The following is a 17,806-nucleotide window of genomic DNA, read 5'->3' on the forward strand; positions in this document are numbered from 1 at the left end:
TGGGTCTGACACACCGGTGTCAATGTGTTCTTTTTTCCATTTCCAGGAGTGTATAATATCACGCCTTGAACTTGAAACTTACCGTACACTCTGATGACTCCCTCGGTGTCACCCAGCGAGTTCTTGGAGACGCATACGTACTGCCCGTAGTCGGCTGGGCCCACCGAACGGATAGTGAGCTTCATATGCACCTTATACGAAGTCTCCACTATCGATGGCTCGTACTTGTTCCCTGGAACCATATCCAACTTTCACTCACTTCACTGCTCTTTATGTACAAGTATTTTCTTAGTCAACAAATTGTACCATGTTAACTGCCTTTGTCCATAACATTCACTCTATTAATGGTAAGCAATTTAATAGTTAATATAAGGTTAAACGAATGTTCTAATCATTTCTTTATTTTTTATTATATTTTTAATGGGCTTCTGTGTAGACTAACTGCACGTTATCTTGCAAATACTTACTACTAGTTGTATTGCTGACTGCATTTGCAGTTTACCCAGATATTACGTTTGCCTTATTATTTCCGTGTGTAAATTCCTGACGTGCTAAAATATCAACAACCTTTCTTACGAAAATTTGCTAAACTACGAACTTTAGTGTGTACAACTTTCAATTACCTATTTGTTGCTTCGGCTGATTTAGTGCCTCAGCTCCCTATGATGTCTAACCTTACGAATAAAAACAGTCTACAAGCAATTACTTATTGAAGAGCTGGGATTCACTTTAATGAAGGAGGCATTGAGGATTACGAGGGTCGTAGAATAAAGATGTTTCTCTGCAAAATGAAATGTATCCGTTGAAACGTCCCCTTAGAAAAATTATACAAGATTGTGCTTAAAGTGACACACAATATTTTTAGCGCAACGCAATCTGACTTTCAAAAATCCCTACAAAAGAATGGCCCTGACTAACATTAACCTATACCTTTCACAAATCACTTACCTCACCAAAAATCTTCGTTACTCGAACTACTGCAAAACAGCGAGCGCCACTACTGCCAGATAAATAAAAGATTCAAACTACGGAAGGCACTAACTACTGATAGGCATAGTTAGGAAATGAAAGATTTTAGTAGAGAACAAACAATTTATTTACCTTAATAGTGTTGAAAAATCATAATATACATAACATATTTGTAAGACATCCAGTCTTACAAATTTCCAAACTCCGCCATCTCTCTCCCCACATCCACCACTGCTGGCGGCTCACCTCCAACTGCGCAACGCTACGCGCTGTTCACATCCAGATGCCGCTGCCCAACACTACAATGGCAGACAACAATGCAAACTAGGCACAGACTGCACACAGCACAGCCAGTGATTTTCATACAGAGCGCTACGTAACGTTGCCAATAAGAAAACATAAACAGCCTACTTACACCGTAACACATTTTATTTTAGACTGGTATGTACTGACAACGCTCACACTGGATTATGACGCATACCGCAGTATCTCTCCATTACGCTGCCAGTTAGCATGAAGTTACCACTACAAAGTGTGTCCGATTGTGAGCTGCGCTCTGTCGCTCTCCCTTTTTTTTTTTTTTTTTTTTTTTTTTTTTTTTTTTTTTTTTGCATCAAAACAACTATCTGCTAACGATATCCATCGGGAGTTAAACTCTGTCTATGAGGAAGGTTGTATGAGTATTCACATGGTTCGAACTCGGCTCGGAACATTCAACTAGGAAGTGTTACCGCATCCTTCACATTCACCGCATCTTGCCGTAAATGATTTTCACATGTTCCCCCGCCTCAAAAGACATCTTCGAGGTAAGCAATTCAACACCGATGAAGTATTCATATCAACAGTAGTGATCCAGTTACGAGCAAAGGACTCGCGAGCACAGGACGCGACTTGGTGCAACGCTGGTTTGAAAAATCTCTTGTCCCGTTACCAAAAATGCTCGGAAAAACATATCGACATAACATTGTAGAACGTCAATAAAATTATTTCAACGAGATAAACGGTGCGAAATGTTTATATAAAGTAGCAAAACTACTTATTGGATGCAACTCGTAGATAAGAAAGTGGGATTTGAATCGTTCACGAAGTACAAAGGAACTTCAAAAAACAAGTTACAATTTTTATATCAGTCCTAGAATCTTTTAGTGAAGCATGTAGTACAGGGTGTCCCAACAAGAATGACCCGATTTTAACTTATAATATTGAGACAAATGTCACTAGGTAACTGAAACAGAGCTAGATGTAATCGGCATGGTCTAGAGTTTCAGAAAAAAACCACTACATGGTACGAGTGCTCACCTGAAGCATGTTGCCAGTCTCTCGCAGTATGGCCTCGGCGCAACAGAAGGCGTGTTGTGTAATTGAATTTAGTCGTACTCAATCGGTGATCGCAGTTCAGCGGGCGTTTCATATTTTATTTCATGCTAAACGTTCCTCCCTTACCTCGTGACATTGATGAATTAAAAACCAGAATAACAGCTGCTGTAGCTTCAGTGACAGAAGACACCTTACGCTAAGTTTGGGATGAATTCGGCTATCGGCTGGATGTTGTCCGTGCAGCCAATGGAGGACATATTAAACATTTATGATGGATTTTTATAAACATCTGTCTTTTCTGAGTACTTTAGTATGCAATTTGTTGGTGTTAAACACCTCATTCCTAATAAATAATTCTATTTAAAATCGGGTCATTCTTTTTGGGACACCCTGTAAATTTCAAAGTAACACAAATGCGTGATACTATTTTAAACATAGTCACCAAGTATCTGTAAACAACGCTCGTATTCTTCTTATAGTCATTCCATTCCTCGACGATAGAAATCCGCTCCTCGGTCATGCAATCGTCAAAGAAACGTTGTGTAAACGTCCCCGTCGTTGAAAACTTTATTCCCCCCTCCTCTCCCCCTCCCCACACCGACAAAATGCTCTTCTGCGCGTTCTTTCGTCTATGTTATTGTCGGTGGTCTTTCATCGCGAAGCGCATCAGGCACGTCTGTGCGGGTTTAGTCAAATTGTCTCACCATTTCGCTACGACTGTACGCGGCATTGCTTTTGGTCCATATACGGCCAGAACCTCGTGGCTAATCGGTGTGAAATTTAGCCGTTTTGCCAACAAGACACGTACCGTCTCGTGTATTTCAACTTTGGAGTACGTTTCCAGTTGCCACGTCATTTCACTCGAACACTGTGATCCACCTGTTACCCCTACCTTAGTATAACAGTGTCTGCAGGATATCCGGACGGAACATGAGTTCTCTTTTAACAATGCACCACACTTATAGCGCAAAGATCTTGGCATGGGATGACATGTGTAGTTTTTGAAGTCCACGAGTGTTTATTATATTATTGAGAAGCATATATGCTAATGAGATACTGAAGCTTTGCTGATTACAGAGCACTTTACGCCACAGCGAATACAATATTGGTACGTGTCAGTGACAGGAATTATGTTAATCTGGCTGAAATATAAAAGTACTGAGAATGTTTTCCACCCGTTTGGGCGCTAATCATGTGTCTAACAGCGAGCGAATATAAGGATAAATGATATTTGCTGTATGGTAGAACGAAATATCACTAACATGTGTAACTTACGTAAGGACTCGTCATTAGGCAAGCGTGAGGGGCAGCCAAATAAAAACCGAACACCATTAACGAAGGGACCATGAAATTGTCTCAATTTTCATGGCTCCATTCGAAAGCAGTCACCAGAGGCATTTATCTCACTGGGAGACAAAACGATCAATTCCTGTTTCGTAGAACGCGGTCGGCCGCTGACGGATCCACAACCGCACCCATTCTTGCGCTTTCTCGTCCTACTGAAAAAGACGAAAACGCGTGTCTTTCAACAGGTCAACAAAGATGCGAAAATCACACGGTTACAGATCCGGGCTGTACGGGATATCTTTCAGTGCTTCCCAGCAAAATCGTTGTATCTTAGCCTTCGTCCGATTGTGATTCCACGGCCGAGGACCTTGTTTCCATGTGATCACGGCCGTCCAGGTAGCGGGCGGATGAGGACTGGAAGTAACGCCCGCTAAAGAGCTTACTGAAGGGTAGTCTGATCGTAGGCGCTAGCTGTACGATGCTTTGACAGCTGGACGACCACACTAGGTCAGTCCGCCAACAACCAAGGTCATAACTCAACAAGCGGTGCGTGTGTGATGTGGAACTATGTCCTTCCCTTACCACAGTGGCGACAGTAACGAAACGTAGTGGCAGCAGGACCACCTGTAGCGTAGACTATGTGTTATGGTACGTGTTCGGTTGTCATTTGACTCCCCTTATAGGTACGTATTCAGTTCGGTTCCATTAATGGAAAATTTTGCTAATTTTGGAAGAAATTAGGAACAAAGATTTAGCCCTCTGATTCTTTTTAATGAAGAAGTCGTGCGGTTTCAAGTCAAGGTGGCTTTTTTCCGCGATACAAAGAAGTCATTCCCATTGTTCATTTCGCCATCTGCCTAAGAAGGCTTAGTGGATCTGGTCCTATACACTGTGGATCCGGAACCGAACTTTGGGCTTCCAGTTTTACAGGAAGCGATGCTAACCAACTGACAACTGAATTCGGGAGATGCTTCTCTGAAAATTGGTCTTCAGCGGTGTTTCATTCGTGTCCCGCTTCGTCGGCTTATTTATGTACAGCAAAGCCATAAAACGGCTACGTAGTGCTGGTTAGGTGACCGTTTTTCATTCGTCATCCATTATGAATGGAAAAGTGAAATGAGAAACAGGAAAGAACTCAGTATGAATTCAACAGGTTTCACGGAGCTTGTAGGAGAAAGTAGGACACAAAAACTGCTTTTTGTTTAATGCTGACAAATACTTAATTTACAGGAAAAATGAAGAATTTGACAATAATGCGTATTTAGGACGCCATTATGATTTTCACTTTTCCTGAGATGTGATCATAGTAACAGCGTAGCCTTGATTAAACGTTTAACACCTTACTTATTCGTGAGTTCCATCGCTTTTCATATTGGATATTTTACTTTTTAATCATTGAGCTCTCTCTTGAGGTGTACTATACCTTTATAATTTTAAAAAAATATAGCCCCACAAAGCACTCTTTCCGCTGTTTGTAGTGACTGCTCTCATTATGAGAAGTCCTACATGTTTAGGTTCCATAGTTACCTCTGTAACCTAAAGCTGTTGTTAAAGGAATCAACCTTTATTCTCTCGAGAAAACCATCTTTCGTCACAGATGTAAGACTCATTTGCTTGAAACTGCAAGTGTTGCTTTGTCGTGACCGTTAGCTTCCTTCTTCGTGGGCACATTTTGTGATGTTTTGTTCCGTTACAGTTAACGGAATGCTTTTCAGCCACTACTTCTTATAATTTGAAACCGTTCTATAGATCATAGGTTACCATCTGTGCAGGATAAATCCAGTGCAAAGTTGCTTTTCTTAAAATGTAATTTGGTTTTTAGCGTTTTGCTATAAGCTTGCCCTATGGTCTCAGAAGACCGAGCGACACCGACTGACCATCGTCTGAACCTCAGCGGGCGGGTGTCACTGGATTGGCCTCACAAGTGCTGATCACCCATCCAACTGCTAGGCAATACCGACAGCACTGAACTTCGGTGATCCGACTAATATGCAAGTATTCGAGAGAAAATTTAGAACTGGAAATGGTAACAAGTGGGCGATTAAATCTTTGCGACATATATTGAGCACGCACCTGGGAGAACTCTCCTTGAAACTAGTTTGAGTCCCAGAACACAGTTTTAACGTACCATAAATTTTCAAATTTGAGTGTTTTTGTACGTACCTTGTGACCCATCCACTTCCGTACTGCATGATAACAATAAGAAGAATTTACTAGTCCGGTGGAAACATGGTATTGCTCGGTACCTAATTTAAGTAAAATACTGTTCGAGAACGGCGGAAGGAGCTGTATACCGATCTGGAGCAACTTCAGTGTTTTCCAGTGCGACATCACTAAGGTGTTGACATTTTACAATAAGATTTTACTACGAGACAATGGTTGGCAATGTTTCCTGATTTTCAATGTCACCAGAGTAGAAGTATTTGATCATATTCGTAATTCGTGTCATTGTTTATCTCACAATCGTTGACTGATACACACGACTGCAACTTTTGAGAGTTCGAAGCCCGGAATAATAACGACCATGCGTCACGGCAAATGTACAGCAAGCATTGTTCAAAATCCCGCGAGATACTTCAATATATGTGTAGGCAACTCTTAATACTGACAAACAGGGCCGCTCACCGATGGCCGAAAAAGAAACGACATGGACGAAGTTCACGCCGTGTGTATTGAATGAAATGTGTACAATGAAATCCAGACCTTTAGATGCTGACAGACGTTGATAAATATCAACGGGGACAGTTGAAAATGTGTGCCCCGATTGGGACTCGAACCCGGGAACTCCTGCTCACATGACAGACGCTCTATCTGTCTGAGTCATCGAGTACGCAGAGGATAGTGCGACTGTGGGGACTTGTCTCTGGCACGCTCTCCGTGAGACCCACATTTCCAGCTTACTGTGCACACACTACAGTTGTAGTGCCCCTGCCCACTATACTCATTACTCGCGGCAGTCAATCTACCGATTCCCGTAAGAGTTCGAGCAATGTGAGTGCATCCGCACTGAAGAAAATCTTTGGCCAGTAAGCCTCATCTATATGAAAATGGTATCTGGTGTTTCGGAGATGTCCGAAAGAATAGATACCATCTTCACATACGAATGAGTACTGGTTTTTTTATGGAGGAAAGGCTTACCAACTGTGATTGTTATTATAAAGTAGGTTACATCATTTTTTAAATAAATTACTCACATTTAGCTGTAAATTATTCCTCATTCTTTCATTTATTTCAAACAGTCGTGAGGTCTGCTTCATAATCATTGTCAGGCTCAAGTTGATATGTTAGAAAATGTCCAACATCAGGCCAGATATGTTACTTCAACAATGACATGTCATTCAACCATGTCAGACATTTTGTCACATTTCACGTTGCACTTAACAGTGGCTATAAAGCTGAAATCATGATTATATGAAAGAAATGATAGTAACTGACAGTCAAACGGCGCAAATTTCTCTCAGAAAGTTCTACATGACTGTGATCCCCATGACTGTGATTCACTGCGGAAAATCTGTCAAAAATTGTCATTAACGGTATTTGAGTAGTGACAGGTAATCTTCTTTCAAATCCAGATATTTAACTACGGACAATTATTTCACATTACAGTTATTTCATATTACAATGACCCAACTATATTGCATGGAAGCAAGAGATGCAACGGCGATGAATAGACTTAACTAATTGAATTTTACATTTGCCTTGACCCCTGATATTTTATTAATTTCGTAACGCGTTTTGGCCAACGGTTATCATAGTAAAATCAGATGAGTCGAAAAATTAATCTTGAAATGTTAGATGACCGTATTAATACTGCATTGCTTTACAGAATCATTTCTATTAAGTATACAGACGTAACCTAGCGAAGTAACATGAGAAGCAATAAACACATAAGATCGGTTGTAGCCAAGACAAATGGTCCACATCGGTTTATTCGCAGAATTCTAGTTACGTGTAGTTCATCTGTGAAGAAGACCGAATACAGAACTATAGTGCGATCCATTTTTGAGTACTGCTCTCACTGCTCGAATGCTTGGGATCCACACTAGGTTGGATTAAAGGAAGATATCGAAGAACCTGAGAAACGTGGCTATATTTGTTACCGGCAGGTTCGATCGATGTAAGAGTACTACGAAAATGCTCCGTAGAGTCACATGGGAACCCTGAAGCGAAGCATACGTTTATTTGCCGAAACACTGATGATAAAATATAGAGAAACGTCATTTGCGACAAACTGCGAACAATCTCTCTGCCATCAGTATACAGTGAAGCGCCAAAGAAACTGGTATTAGCATGCCTATCCAAATACATAGATATATAAACAGGCAGAATACGGCGCTTGGGGCGGCAACACCTATATAAGACGACAATGTCTTTCGCAGTTGTTAGGTCGGTTACTGCCGCTACAATGGCAGGTTATCAATATTTAAGTGAGTTTGAACATGGTGTTATAGTCGGCGCATGACACAGCATCTCCGAGGTAGTGACGAAGTGTGGATTTTCCCGTACGACCATTTCACGGGATTACCAAGAATATCACGAATCCGGTAAAACATCAAATCTCCGACATCGCTGCGGGCGGAAAAAGATCCTGCAAGAACCGGACCAACGACGACTGAAGAGAATCTTTCGGTGTTCAAAATGGCTCTGAGCACTATGGGACTTAACGTCTGAGGTCATCAGTCCCCTAGACATAGAACTACTTAAACCTAACTAACCTAAAGACATCACACACATCCATGCCCCAGGCAGGATTCGAACCTTCTACCGTAGCAGTCGCGCGGTTCCGGACTGATGCGCCTAGAACCGCTCGTCCACCGCGGCCGGCTTCTTTCTGTGTGACAGAAGTGCAACTCTTCCGCAAATTGCTGCAGGTTTCAATGCTGGGTCGTCAAAAAGTGTCAGCGTGCGAAGCATTCAACGAAACATCATCGATATGGGCTTTCGGAGCCGAAGGCCCACTCCTGTACACTTGATGACTGCACGGTACAACGCTTTACACCTTGCCTGGACCCGTGAACACCGACATTGGACTGTTGATCACTGGAAACATGTTGCCTGGTCGGACGAGTCTTGTTTCAAATTGTATCGAGCGGATGGGCGTGTTCGGGTACGGAGACAACGTCGTGAATCCATGGACCCTGCTCGTCAGCAGGGGACTGTTCAAGCTGGTAGACGTTCTGTAATGGTGTGGGGCGTATACAGTTGGGGTGATACGGGACCACTGATACGTCTAGATACGATTCTGAGAGGTGACAGGTACTTAAGCATCCTGTCCGATTACGTGCGTCCATTCAAGTCCACTGTGCATTCCGACGGACTTGGGCAATTCCATCAGGACAATGCGACACCCCACACGTCCAGAACCGCTAGAGAGTGGCTCCAAGAACATTTTTCTGAATTTAAACACTTCCGCTGGCCGCCAACCTCCCCAGACACGAACATTATTGAGCATATCAGGGATGTCTTGCAACGTGTTCAGAAGAGGTCTCCACGCCCTCATACTCTTACGGATTTAAGGATAGCTCTGCAGGATTCATGGTGTCAGTACCCTCCAGCACTACCTCAGACACTAGTCGAGTGCATGCCACGTCGTGGTGCGGCACTTCTGCGTGTTCGCGGGTGCCCTACACGATATTAGGCAGGTGTATCAGTTTCTTTGACTCTTCAGTGTATATCTCGTGTGAGGGTCGCGGCAGACGTCTTCCGTTGCTGCATTTGAAAGTGGAATAAGAATAGATTTGGCCAGCAGTGACACAAGATTCCTTATTTATTAGCTATATCTGTCAACACAGAATTTTCATCGCGACACGGGCAGCAAATACATTAGCCAATTTACTGTATATAACGAAATCTGTATTCTGTCCAGTCACAGTATTTAACTTGAACTGTAACTATAAACAACGCATTGAAGATTTCACAATGTTTCTGGAAAGTAAACATGGTTCATGTAAGCGGTCTCAGGACTAAATTGTACAATAATATACAAGCAAACAAAAATTAAACAGTTGAATAACACATGGAGAAATTTAATAAATTTATTACATACTTTATGTCAACCTACACAGACGGAAAAAAAATATCCCAGCATCAAGAAAGAACTGTGCAACATAAGCGAAAGTTGGTAGTAGTGTTTCTACATCTGAAGGATGATGTCTATTCAGATCTGGCGACAATTTCAAAAGAGTTGCCCTGGTAGTACCATTATGGGGTTACAAATCAGGTTTGCTTTAAATATACTAAGTAAAGGTCGTGAGCGTTAATTTCTTTTCAAATTGGACGTCGTGAGCTGATATTACTCCAGAAAGCCTTTATGAAGACGCTTCAACCCCTCTCTGTGTTTGAACTAGGTCGTGTAATGAGGCTACGAGAAATTGCATGTTCCTTCTGCGATGTTGCAGAAAGACTTGGCAGGAAGGTTGACACTGTACGTGACTGCTGGCTGCGGTAGTCACGAGACTGTACGATCGCAAGAAGATGGGGCTCCGGACGGCGAAATGGTTCTACCAATAAGGACGACCATCACGTTCCGCGTGGCACTCTGGTGCATCGTGCTGCATCTGCAGTAGAAATCTGAGCAGCAGGCGGCATCACAGTGACACTCCGAACTGTTACAAATCGGTTAATTCAAGGACAGCTCAGAGCTAGACGCCCTGGAGCGTGCATTCGAGAGACCGCGAACCACCGCCACTTCAGACATCAGTGATGGTCAAGCCAGAGCTCATAGGACGGTAGGGTGGAAGTCTGTTGTGTTTCCCGATAAAAGCTGGTGCTGCCTCGCTGCCAGTGACTGTCGTATGTCGGTCAGAAGGACGGTTGGGGGTCTGCAACTAACCTGACTACGTGCTAGACACTCAGGACCTACACCTGGCTTTACGGTCTAGGGTGCGATTTCGTATGACAGCGGGAGGGCTCTCGTGGTTATGTCACGCACCCTGGCACCAAATTTGTACGTCAATCTGCTGATTCGACCTGCTTTGCTGCTATGCATGAACAGTTTTCCAGGGGGTGTTTTCCAACAGGATAATGTTCGCTCACATACCGCTGTTATGACCCGATTTGCTCTCATAGAGTGTCGGTATATTGCCTTGGCCTGCTCGATCACCAGTTCTGTCTCCTGTCGAGCGCATATGGAACATCTTCGGACGACAACTCCAGCGTTATTCCGTCATTCACGAACAGCATTAAGTATTTAAATATCTTCAACATTTCGCGGCCCTGCCAGCCACTGTATAAATTTTAATTTTAATGCTTAATAATCTACGGCCTCAGTTTCACCGTTTACCTGGAATTTACCTAGGTTTCAGTCGGGATAACCCAGCCTTCTTCAGAATAACAGTAACTACCGTTTCTCCATGGTGGACATCGTCAAGCTAAAAGTACAAATCCATAAATTGTCTTCAGACTGAAAAACTTATCTGGAACTGCCTAGGCCCCACTTCGTGACCGCGATGCGGCAGGCACGAGTGCTGTACTGGAACTCATGAGTTTCCTGAAGTAACAGATTTGTAACGGTTCGCTGTGTGGCTGTGGTGCCAACCGCTGCTGGAGCTGTTGCTGCAGACGCCGAACACGACGGTCCTCCCTTTCGGAAATGCCTCGTGACCATCCGGAAACTTTGTTCTCCTGATCGCCGCTGCCAGCAATCATGTACGGGGCTATATTCGTGTCAAGTCTTTCGGCAATATCGCAGAAGAAACAACCAGCTTCTTGTAGCCTCATTACAAGACCTAGTTCAAACCGAGCTGTTGATAATGGTGATTTCGTCGTCTTAAAGAGATTCTTGAGTAACATCAGCTCATTAAGTCCAAGATAACTAACGCTCTCACGACTGTTACAGAGTGCGTTTAAAGCAAACCTGATTTTTATTGTCATAGTAGCGCTACCAGCGCTACTCTTCTGCGATCGGAGCGCAATTCAAATGGTCGTATTCTTTCAGATGTAGCGAAATGCCCACCAACTTTCGTTTGTCTCGGACAACTCCTTATTGTTGGGATTTTATTTCCACCAGTTTAATTTGCAGGACATTAGGAAGTTTTTGCCAACGGCCTTGCCACAGTGGTAACACCGGTTCCTGTCAGATCACCGATGATAAGCGCTGTCGCGCTGGGCCGACACTTGGATGGGTGACCATCCGGTCTGCCTAGCGCTGTTGGCAAGCGGGGTGCACTCAGCCCTTGTGAGGCAAACTGAGGAGCTACTTGATTGAGAAGTAGCGGCTCCGGCCTCGGAAACTGACATACGGCCGGGAGAGCGGTGTGCTGACCACATGCTCCTCCATATCCGCATCCAGTGACTCCTGTGGGCTGAGGATGACACGGCCGCCAGTCGGTACCGTTGGGCCTTCATGGCCTGTTCGGAAGGAGTAGGAGAGGAAGTTTTTCCTATTTAATGTTAAAATAAAGGGTGTATCAAAAAGCATCATCTGATTTCAAGAAATCATTAGTGTTAGTTGAGGTATGTTGGAAAGAGCAAACTCTCTGAGATTTACATGGTTCCCGCTAGGTAGCAGCAGTGTTTCTCGGATTTGCTCATGCCATCGTGTAATGCTTTGTGCTGCAGGAGGATCCACACCTTGCCTACCACGAAAGGCACTCTGGACGGTTGTTACTGATCCGCAGTGCGTAAAACGTAGAACACAAAAAGCTTTCTGTTGTCCCGCTACCATTTTTACTAGCACTGTAGTAAGCGCATACTGCTGCCCACTACAGTTCTAGTAAAAACGGCGTCGGGACAACAGAAAGCAGTTGAGTTCTGCGTTTTGCGCATTGCAGGTCAGTAACAGCTGTTCAGCGTGACTTTGGTACTAAGTAAGGTGTGGATCCTTCTACAGCACAGAGCATTAGACGGTGGCATGAGCAAATCCGAGAAACTAGGTGTTTGTGTAAAGGCAAATCGCCAGGTCGTCACCGAGTGCCTGCCACAGAAGTCGAACGCATCCGCCGTAGTTTGACAAGGAATCCGCCGTTCGCCGTGCAGCTCGACAGCTGAGGATGCCCACGATGTCCGTCTGGCGTGTGTTGCGTCGACGATTACACATGAAACCATACAAAATTCAGCTACTGCAAGCTCTCCGTGAAGGTGGCAAACAACAACGTATAGAGTTCCGTAATTATGCTCTTGGAAAGATGGTGGATGACAGTTTTCTTCCACGCTTTGTAATTAGTGACGAGGCAACATTCCATCTAAATGTGAAGGTGAACGGTCATAATGTGGGATATGGGGTATGGAACAACCTCTGAAGTTGTACGGTATGAGAGGGACTCTCCGAAATTTAATGTTTTTTTGTGCAGTGCCATGGGAAAAAGTGTCTAGTCAATTTTTCTTTGCCGAGACCCTGTTACAGGATGCACACATCTCGATAAGCTTGAGAACTTTCTTTCCCCACAGTTGGAGATTGATTCGAACTGTGGTGTCACCGCAAGGCACCACACTTGCTAGGTTGTAGGCTTCAAATCGGCCGCGGTCCGTCAGTTCACATCGGACCCGCGAGTCGCCACTGCCGACGGTAGCAGATCACCGAGCGCCGCCACTCGGCTGGTCTTACGAGACAAGCTAGCGCACTGGCCAATTCTACAGCCGACTTTAATAGGTATGGTTCACTTATTATAGCTTCTGAGATATAATTTGCAGAGACGCTAGTTAGCATAGCCTTCAGCTAAGTCAGTAGTTATGACCTAGCCAGGCTCCACAAACACTTTGCATTGACAATTGATCTATATGTGTGAAGCAATCAAAATTGTATAGAAGTATTCGCAGTTCAGTCTACGACTACACTCGTAAATATTATTGTACAAACTCAAGATCGACGTTCACCGATGATGCTGAATTAAAGCTAAGTATTTAATTGTATTCTAGTCTACTAACTTTCTATTCACCTAAGATGTTCCAGATACATCCAGTCAAGTATAGTTCACTGATCCTCACGCCAGACTACATGATCAACGCGTGCAGTTAATGGCCACACCTCCTGATCAGACTAAGACTCAATCTGCGTGACTAAGCTGGGTCATCCTTTTTCCATGAGGCCCATAGTTCCGCCTAACACCAGCGACTTCATTGACCAACATGATGGGGAGCTGCTACACTGGCATTTGGAAGCGCGGGAATTTTTAAATCAAATAATTCTGAACGATGGATCGATCGCACTGGACTAAATGATTCATCCTTAGCTTACTGGCCCAAAGGTCACCGGACCTGACTGTATGCGATTATTTCTTGTGCAGGTTTAAAAAAAGGATCTGTTTATGTGCTTCCGTTACCAATAACAATGAACGTATTGAGACCTCGCATAACAGCAGCTGTGGAAGCTGTAACTCAAGACATGCTCGCTGCAGTGTGGGGACAATTTAAAAATCGCATTGAAATATGCCGTGCATCTCAAGGGGGACATATTGAAGCTACGAAAAAAACCTTTTGGAGTTTCCCGTTCATCAAAAACCAAAAATCATTGTATATGTCTTTTAGTTTCAGAAATATAGGCGTGCCAAATCGGATGATTTTTTTGACACACCCTGCATTTAGTGTAGAATTCACTTATACATTACATGTTCTTTACTGTTTTTTACTTTAAATTCGCTTATTGATATCAGCAGCGGATCAGAGCTTTGTGGACGCGTCAGCATAACGCACGGGCGTCTCACTGACAGATCCCTTTCTGCGCTGACGCAATTCGTCCCTGTCGGGGCGACACGGGTGCGACTTCATCCGCGTCGGGCAAATTCTTCCGGATGGCTGGTGACGCGGCGGGGACGGACAAAGCGAGCGAGCCTCATTAGCTGCGAGCGGAGTGAGGACGACACGGGGCGTCCCGTGACGCAACGCGCCGAGCTGTGCCGAGCGGGGGATTTGCGGCCCTGCGGCCGCCTGCAGTCACTGACCGGCTGGTCCGCGCCGCGCCGCGCTGCCCGGCGTTAAAAATGCAGGTAGCCGCGGCCGGCGCTCATTGTAGAAAAACGCGGCCCTCGCGTGGGCGGCGGGGCGGCAGGGCGGCGGGGCGGCGGGGCGGCGCCTCATGCAAAGTGCACGCCGGCCATCCCGGCCAGGGGCGGCGCCGTCATCAGAGCGGCGCTCGGCTGACGGGCTACAGCCGCGGCCGCTTCCTTTTTCATGAAGTGGGTGGGAGAGCGGAAGCCCGTCTGTGCGCGGGCGGACGCGCTCTCAGCAAAAGTCACAACTCTTTTCACCAGACCGCCTACATTATTAGCACTGCGACGAAATAGGTGAAGTGAAAACTGAGACCTCTTTTCGATTCTAGTGCTAAGACTTTGCACTGTAGGTCTGTGTGAAGTAGTTGACATTTGACAGCTACCGGGCTAGACCTGTCCCGGAATTTCCCTCAGTAGTCTGATTTAATATGCCATGGACCGGCTTGAAGTGGCCGTTTTGATACAGCTTGAATTCTGCATGTCATTCAGTACCGCAGGTTTCGATACATTATTTAGAAATCTCCAAATTTCTCAAACACAGGAAGCATCGTTAAACAGTGACAGCGAAACAGGATGCTAACGAATCAACTTGCGGTCAGATAAGTGATCACGGAAGCACATGCTCGCGGCAGGCTCCACGGTTGTGACGGTACAAACCCCCAGTACTAGACGAATAGGTCTAGTATGCAAGGACTGCTTTGCGGAGAGCGAGTGCGTGGCATGGTGCGCGATTCGCAGAAGCGCGTGGCGCGCCCGTGCGAGATTCGCAACGGTCGGTGGGATGTCTCCGCCCCTGGGCGGCCACGTGGCCAGTAGCGTGGGGCATTGTTTGATTTTCCGCGCATTACGCGAAAACTATGTATCTTACGGTGAAGAGCGATGCGGCAGTGGATTGTGGTCAGCAATACGCACCTTCTGAAAGATCGATCTTTATTTCAAGTCACGAGTCGCAAAAGTTATAGTAACCTCAAAATCGGTTAATATTACGAATACTGAAAGTTTAATAAAAATAGTAAATAACAACTTACAGGGATGAGCGACCACTCATTAAAAACGTTTCGTCATGGCGAATCGAGTACCGTGGTCATATGTTAAGATTCATAAATAATTAAGCCCGTAAAGTGCAATAAACAAAGTTTGAGGGAAAATTGTTAATAAAATTCAATAGAAAATTCATGACGTAAAGAACAGCACTATATAATATTTTGGGTGGCATCACACCTATTTTAAACTAGTTAAGTTATACTATACACTTGCAACAGTTTTCATTTTTTGCAAATTATTATTAATATTTATCGCCCATAATTAATTAATTGTTATAGATATGAAATTCTGAACAGCGCAATGTGTAGATCGCTACATATTACGTCTAAAAACGGTGCTATATGCAGTTCTATGTTAAAGGTTTGCAGGACAGATGTAAACAAACAAATTTGCGCTAAGTGGCGAAATTTTGCAAAAACTAAAACTTGATTTACGGGCGATAGAATAATCCTAGAAACTAATGTAACATAGTAGATAAGGTGTGCTTTTTAGCGCCGTTCCGATGGTGTACTTATTTCTGTCACGCATCTATAGCTGTCCATAATTGCGAAAGAGTGGCCCGTGTTCTTCAAACAAATTGTCCAGTGATATGGTCCATTGTCACTGACATTCATAGATCGGTTCAGTTGGACCAGAGGACCCAGCCCATTCCACGTAAACAAAGCTCATACTATCATGGAGCCACCGCCAGCTTGCACAATCCCTTGCTGACAACTTGGGCCCATGGCTTTGTCGGGTGTGCGCCACACTCGAACCGTATCATCTGCGCATACCAGCTGAAAAAAACGCGACTCGCCTGACCAGGCCACGACTTTCCAGTACTCTAGGGTCAAATCGAAACGGTCACGAGCCCTGGAGGGACGCTGCAACGATGTCTTGCTGTCAGCAAAGGCACTCGCGTCGGTCTCCTGCTGAAATGGCCCATCAACTCCAAATTTCGCCGCACTGTCCTGACGGACACCTTCGTCGTACGTTTACATTGATTTCTGCAGTTATTTCAAGTAATGTTGCTTGTTCGTGGCACTGACAACTCTACGTAAACGCCACTGCTCTATGTCAAATGAAGGCCGGCGGCCACTGCGTTGACCGTGGTGAGGCTTAATGCCTGCATGCAGTATTCTCGGCACACTCTTGACACTTTGAATCTCGGAATATTGAATTACCTAACGATATACGAAATGGACTGTCCCATGCGTCTGGCACCAACTATCATTCCGCATTCAAAGTCTTAATTCCCGTCGTGCAACAGTAAGCACTTCGAAAACCGCCTTTATCACCTGAGTACAAATGAGAGCTCTGGCAATGCATTGATTATTTGTACCTCGCGCACGCGAGAGTGTCACCATGTGTACACGCGCACATCGTCATCCCATCACTTTTTCGAACGACTCATCTTTTCGGACGAATCGACGTTTCATCTGTCGTGTATAGTAAATCAAGGTAATGTAAGAATTTGAGGGTAACAAAATCCTGGGGTCGCCTACGAACTTGAAAGAGACTCACCGAAACTGAGTTTTGCGCCTTTCCTGATCACAGAGTTTATGGATCTTCGTTTCTCGCGGAGTAAACTTTTTTATAGGAATGTCATACTTGGACATGCACCAAAATTGATTGTTTCCTCAACTTCACAAGGATTCCTTGATTTCACTTTCACACGTGACGGGACCCCGTCTCTTTTTCACCTTGAGGTGTGGCGTTATCTTCAACATCCCATAACCTTGGATTTGAAGAGGTGGGCAAGCCTTTCATGTCACCAGACCTCACACCTTGCTATTTTTTTCTGTAGTGGTGCGTAAGAGGCAGTTTTTGTCCCTTCTCTGACAGCTACTCTTCAGCAGCTGAGAAACCGAGTTCCTGAAGCTGTCGATTCAGTAAGGAAGGACCTGTTGATTCTTGTGGGCGGTGAAATGGCATAGTCTCGACGTTTCTCGAGCAGCGCATGGTGCTCATTTTGAGTGTATGGTGTAGTGTCTGTGCGAACATAGAACTTTTAGCCTTCCTCTATCCAGTGAGACGGGCAATGTGTTTCTGTCTTTTGTAGTTTTTCTGTAATAAACTGAAATCTGCTCTCTCTTTTTGGATCACCTTGTATTTATGTGATAGACGTACCATCTATACAACCACACAGACCGACTGTACAAAATTACGAGGATACGCGTAAAGATTTGAAAGTTTAACGTTGTCGAAACCAGTTAATTATGTTAAATAAATGTTATTATGGTACACCAAAGGTGTAAAGTACGATTGCTTTTTCTATAATTCTT

The 17,806-nt window shown here is 44.5% G+C and overlaps 1 protein-coding gene across 1 annotated transcript in view; it reads right to left on the reverse strand.

Annotated features, from left to right (window-relative positions):
* Positions 1 to 17,806, reverse strand: part of LOC126260487 (opioid-binding protein/cell adhesion molecule homolog) — a gene marked incomplete at its 5' end in the record, with an annotated part of 226,515 nt that overhangs the window by 65,549 nt on the left and 143,160 nt on the right. The window contains one exon of the mRNA XM_049957814.1: positions 83 to 232. Within this exon, the coding sequence (XP_049813771.1) occupies positions 83 to 232 (150 nt within the window). The remainder of the gene's footprint in view (positions 1 to 82; positions 233 to 17,806) is intronic.

This window comes from Schistocerca nitens, chromosome 5, assembly GCF_023898315.1.
Source record: "Schistocerca nitens isolate TAMUIC-IGC-003100 chromosome 5, iqSchNite1.1, whole genome shotgun sequence".
NCBI lineage: Eukaryota > Metazoa > Arthropoda > Insecta > Orthoptera > Acrididae > Schistocerca > Schistocerca nitens.